The 6000-nt window shown below is 43.9% G+C and overlaps 1 protein-coding gene across 1 annotated transcript in view; it reads left to right on the forward strand.

Annotated features, from left to right (window-relative positions):
* Positions 1-5234, forward strand: part of SPON1 (spondin 1) — a 276795-nt gene extending 271561 nt beyond the window's left edge. The window contains exons 15-16 of the mRNA XM_024118692.3: positions 1314-1577; positions 3282-5234. Coding sequence (XP_023974460.1) covers positions 1314-1577; positions 3282-3445 — 428 coding nt within the window. The 3' untranslated portion in view covers positions 3446-5234. The remainder of the gene's footprint in view (positions 1-1313; positions 1578-3281) is intronic.
* Positions 5235-6000: the final 766 nt, after the last annotated feature.

Consider the following 6000-nt stretch of genomic DNA (forward strand, 5'->3'; position numbering starts at 1 on the left):
CAGGTCCTAGCTCTGTCCCTTACTGGCTGTATAAACTTCAGCACATTACTTAGCATCCCTGTCCCTCATCTGTAAAACAGTGAGAAAAACTTCCTATGTTAATCTGAGAATTAAGCCACATAATTGGTACAAAGTGCCGAGCACTGGACTTGGGAAGTGCAGACCTCCACCAATGTTTCGTACTACAGTTCCTGAGCTGTTTTAGCCAAAGTCAGGTGTGGAGATGACCCAGACCATCAAACTAAACAAAGCCTTGGGCTTTTACTAAGATCTACCCCGTGTTCAACACAGCTTACCAGAGCTGGGGCTCCAGAATGTTCTGAGACACTCTTACTGACTTAAACAAAATTCTATATCCACAGGGTCCAGTGAATGAAGGGAGACCTACAGTAAGTGAGCCAGAAACTGGGCTGAGAGCATTACTTCACTTAATTCTCACAACCTAATGAGAAAAATAACATTATCCCCATGCTGCAGATGGGAAAGCTGCCTGAGCCCCCACAGGGAGAAAAGGCCTAAGACCATGAACAAAATGAGTTTTTCCTAGATCCATCCAGCCGGGCCCTCACTTTGCAAGGGAAGCAGAGTTTGGAAATCATTTGCCTCCCTAGGAAGCATCCTGAGAATCACTCTAATGGGTTATCTTTCGTCCACATTTGTGAGATGCTGGCTTAATGAGAAGACTTTGCTGGATCTCTTACCATGATAAACCATGACACCACTTGCTACTGCCCCTCTTCTCTACTGAATTTCCTATTTCTGACTCCTGTGTTTTTTGCAGACTGCCATATATAAGACCCAGGATGATATCGAGAACAAGAGACACTGCCTGGGTCTTACTGCAAAAGTCACAATGTCCTTAGTATTAGTCCATGGGGGCAGCTCTGGAAAATGGCACCAGTGAACTGTGCCTTCCCTCAGAAAATCAGGGTCCTTGGCTGTGGGAAGCTAGTCTGTGCCACTTGAGGCTAATTTGACAATATTCTAGAAGCTTAGAGAGCAAGGCAAGAGGCTTTGAACTAATCTTCAAGGTCCCCCCAAAAGCCTTCTCAAATCATAAAGAGGGCATAGCATGTGGGTTTTGATCTGGGCACCAATCCTGCATCTACTGCTTACCAACCGTGTGGGCTGGAAAAAGTCAGTCTGTCTCTTGGAGCCTGTTTCCTCTTCTGTAAAATGGGGTAACAGCACCTGCTGTGCATTTCCCATAGGCTTGTGTTGAGATGTTCAAAGGAGAGTATCAAAGGAGAGTATAGGTGACCATATCTTGTTTCAGACATGAGATACACTCACGCCCATCTGTGTCTTGCCAGCCATTGACTGTGAGCTCACTGAATGGTCCCAATGGTCGGAATGTAACAAGTCATGTGGGAAAGGCCACATGATTCGAACCCGCATGATCCAAATGGAGCCTCAGTTTGGAGGTGCACCCTGCCCGGAGACTGTGCAGCGGAAAAAGTGCCGCATCCGGAAATGCCTCCGGAATCCATCCATCCAGAAGCTGCGCTGGAGGGAGGCCCGAGAGAGCCGGAGGAGCGAGCAGCTGAGGGAGGAGTCCGACGGGGACCAGTTTCCAGGTGCTGCCAAGTGTGAGGCTGGCGTTCAGGGAGACGTCAAAGCAGAGTGGGTCTGGAAGAACTTGTAGGAGTTTGCCAGTAAAACAAGGGCATCCCAGGCAGCAGGAGTAGTCATTACAATGGCACTGAGATACCAAAGAGCAAGATATGTTCAGGTAGTAAGTGGAAGGCAGAAGGGACACAGAGTATAGCAGAGGGGAGGCAGGAAACCAAGCTGGAGAGGTAGGGTAGGGACCAGACCATGAAAGGCCTGCTGATGACTTGATTCTGTAGGTGAAGGTTTTAAGCAACAGCGTGACTTTAACAGGCCTGTGCTGAGTGGTTTGGAGGTGGCAAAAACAGAGGCTGGTTTTCTCTGTAGCCCAGGAGAGAGATTATGTGTCCCCCTCCTCCTGCATAACTGAAGGCGTTCCAAGACTTAAAAAAAAAAAAAAAAAAAAAAAAAATCCCACCTAGAGCTTCACTGCTGAATAAGCTGATCCAAGCCAAGTGTGCAATATCATCAGCAAAATGATGAAATGGTAAGTTGGGAAGATCCGCGGTCAGTCTTGGGTCCAGGCCAATTGATGGTCTTTGGATTCCCTGCAGTGGGTAAGGAAGGTGCCGCATATAAGTGAAGGTTAATGGGTTTCTATTTTTAAAGGTGCAGCTCAAATTACCCTTTTCTCTTCTCTTCTCTTCCTTAAGACATTACACCTCCATCTAGGACTAGAGAAGTGCAGATATGCAGAGCTATCTGAAGTTCATTATCTTTCCACTAGGGAGCTGTTCCCATATCAAAATGTTGTCTATTGCACATGGCGGTCAGTTGGCCAGTCAACAAACATTATGCCCAACTATGTGCCAGGCAGGCACTATGACATAAAACTCAGCGTAGTATTGACTGGATAATCATAAATGTAATTAATTGGATCTACAATGGAGTAATGTATAGAGTGCTATGGAAGCTCTTTTTTTTTTTTTTAAAGATCTAACCTAATCTTGGGGTCAGGGAAGTTTTCTTTGAGAAAGTCATGTCTATTTACACAGGAAAAATAATCAATTATACCTGAGTTAACTTAGTACTTGAGAGGCTAAGTACTTGGGGGAGCAAAGCATAAGAGAGAGTGGTTAACTGCTCCTTGAGTGGCTGCAGCATTAACAAGCCACCCCAAAACAAATGAAATTAACATGATTCTGTAGGGCAGTGACTTGGCCTGACTCAGCTGATTCTTCTGGCATCTAGTTTAGGCTCTCAAGTCGCTACTGTCAGGTGGCGGCTCAGCTAGGGCTGGAAGGTCTAGATTGGCCTCACCTGTGTTTCTGGAGCCTCTCTCCACGTGGTCTCTCCAGCAGATAGCCAGGCTTGCTTACATAGTGGTAGAAAGGTTCCCGACAACCTTTTTCAAGCCATGTTTGCTCATGTCCCATTGGCCAAAAGCAAGTCATAGAGCCAAGGCCAGATTCAAGAGGTGGAGAAGCGGACTCTGCCCCTTGATGGGGAAGAGCTGAGTGAGTATTTATGGCCAATTTTTGCAGTCTGTCACATATAAGCTAACAGTCCCTAATAAGGACTCTAGCCATTATTTAATTCAACAAATTGTTACATACAAGAGCAGAAAAGCCCAAACAACTAACTAAGTTTGACAGCTGTTTACTAGAGTTCAGCTTCCTTGTTCTTTCCCTCGTGTCTGCTGGCCTAACCAGGTCTTCTCATGCTTTCAGGCTGTAGGATGCGCCCATGGACAGCCTGGTCAGAATGCACCAAACTGTGTGGAGGTGGGATCCAGGAACGCTACATGACTGTAAAGAAAAGGTTCAAAAGCTCCCAGTTTACCAGCTGCAAAGACAAGAAGGAGATCAGAGCATGCCATGTTCACCCGTGTTAACAAGGGTACACGCTTCCCAGGGCTGCACTCTAGACCCCCCAGAGTCACCAATGGCTGGATTGTTTGTTTGCTTGTTTGTTTAAGGCAATTTAAATCGTGTACATTAGTTTTCATTTCTGCAGTGTGGTCTGCCCAGTAGTCTTGTGGATGCCAGGGACATTCTTCTGTACACTTCTTGGTGGGCACAGACTGAGGGGGGTGCTCCCTCATCCTCAGCCAGCCCTCATCCAGCACGAGTAGTGTCAGCCACCTGTACTGAATGGAAACGTGTCCCTCTGGAGCACCGACCTGGGTGGCAGGAAAGAGACCCCGGCCTCCTGCACATGGAGAGGCAACTGTCTGCAGATGACTCTGTGCCTGGTGCCGGGGCGCAGCATGGGGGAGACAGTCCCTGTCAGGTGGAGTGCAGATTCCCCTCATTCTCGTCTGGCCTGCTCCCTCTTGCAGGGAACTATTGTTTGCTCGTCTCTTCTCATTTAGTGGAACTTTAGGGCCCATTGTTGAGTCTCCTCGGTCATCAACAGTTCTTGGGGAAAACAGCTGGCAGACATGAAGAGAAGCACTGATGGTGGGTGGCTTTTTTCTTTCACTGAGAAATTCGTATGTATCTCAACCCCTAATATTGGTTCTTGATGGCCCAGAGGAAAGAAATGATGGCTGCTTTATTTGAACATAAGGTAACCAGTTCTTACGCCTGAGGCAAAAGGTACTAAGTCTAGAAATCATTTTTCCCTTCTTTTTGGGGGTTTTTTGGACACAATTCTCTTAGGAAGCCAGCCTTATGAACCTTCTGATGTTAGATCCTTATAGAACCAAGGCCAAGGCAGCAAAACTAGCCTCTATAGCAGTCCCAAACCTGAGTGAGTTTTTAAAATCTTCCGACACAGACTTTTAAGTTCTCAAACCAGTTTCTAACAAGAAAACATTTTTTCAGTTACGCAAACATTTTGTTAAATCTGTCCGCAGCCCACCAAGCCATTCCTTCAACAGAAATACTATCTATCTCTGTACTTGAAAGGGCTTCTTAAGTCCTAAAATTTTATACATAGAAAAAGTGTTTCAGAGGCCAAGAAAAAGACGTCAAATCTAGGGAGAAAGGAATGTTGCAGAATCAAGCTTGGCCGTAAAATCTGGGGAAGTCAAACCTATGTCAGCCCTCCACACCAGGGGTCTGGTCCTCTGACACAACCATAGGGAAGATCATGGTTTTCCATCCCCTTCCGAGCACTCATAAGCACACCAAATTCAGGGAGACTATCAAGGATTAGTGTAAAAGGTCATTTTACCGCGTTGAGTCCATCAGCAGTTGTTACTCATTCATTGTTAAAATTACTGTTTCGTTTCTGTTGCAGGCCTTCTTTATCATTCTTAATCCAAATATGTACCATGGATGAGATGCATACATTGCTTTGAATACACTACTTTAAGAATCTGCATTAAACACATCAGGATATTCCAAACACAACATATATATATATGCTATAGCCTTGAATCTGTACTATTTTCTTTAACACAAGAGACTGTTCAATAAAAAACTCATCGGGTCTGTCTTTTGTGTTTTAGTTTTAAACTAATTCAGTGTTCAGAAGGTTGGGTCTTTTTAACAATTGTTTCCACTTCAATCAGAGTCAGCAAAAGATATGCCTTTTGCACCCTCATTCTGGCGGGACCACTATTACCATTCCTGAGCTTTCTGGAGGTTTGAGTTGTTTCCAACATTATTTTTTTAATCCTTAAGTGAACCGCTTTCTCCTCCCACAAAGCAGCACAAAATTTAAAGAAATAAGAAGTTTAATTTCTACTTGATTTCTACTTGGACCAAAAAAAGTCCGGATACAGAATCTGCTCGCTTTTGCAACATTACTCTTAGCTACCCAGACGCATCCTTCCTCTCAACCCATGAAAATCATCAAAGTTCCATATAATGGCAATTCCTAAGTAACTCTAAGGACAAGCCACCCTAGTATCTCATGTTCTTATTTGGTCCCATTTTTAATCCAATTTTGGAGACTTAAAACCAGGCAACTGGTTAATGGCTGAGAATGGGTAACATGTTTCTTGTTACATAAGTGTTAATTCTTTTTTGTTTGCAAGGGGGAATTTTTAAGAAACATCAAATCTCTTTCTTACCAAAGTCTTGTGTTAGGTGGTTTATAGTTTCTCTGGCTAACCAATCATTTTGGAAATAAAGACTTTTTACTACAAAAATGAAATCTGTTTGGACTTGAGATACCTGAGATGATAGTAAACAGATCATAAGACACCCAGTTAAAAATTGCCATATAAAGAACAACTATAATTGTGTATGCTTTTTTTTATCAATGCCAAACCACTTGGACTCCAATTTACATCCACATTTTAAGATGAAAATAAGTTCAGAGATATATTCCCCAACCAGACATGGGGTCACTCACCTGTCACCTTGCCAATGCATTATTTGAAGGAAATCTGTTGTAGCAAATAAGAATAAAGCCTGGGCTTCTTCAGACCCAGAATTGAAAAAATTTAAACAATTTTGTGCTGTTTTTAATTTGAACTTTGTGTATTAAACGTGT

Source organism: Physeter macrocephalus, chromosome 16 (genome assembly GCF_002837175.3).
Source record: "Physeter macrocephalus isolate SW-GA chromosome 16, ASM283717v5, whole genome shotgun sequence".
Lineage (NCBI taxonomy): Eukaryota > Metazoa > Chordata > Mammalia > Artiodactyla > Physeteridae > Physeter > Physeter macrocephalus.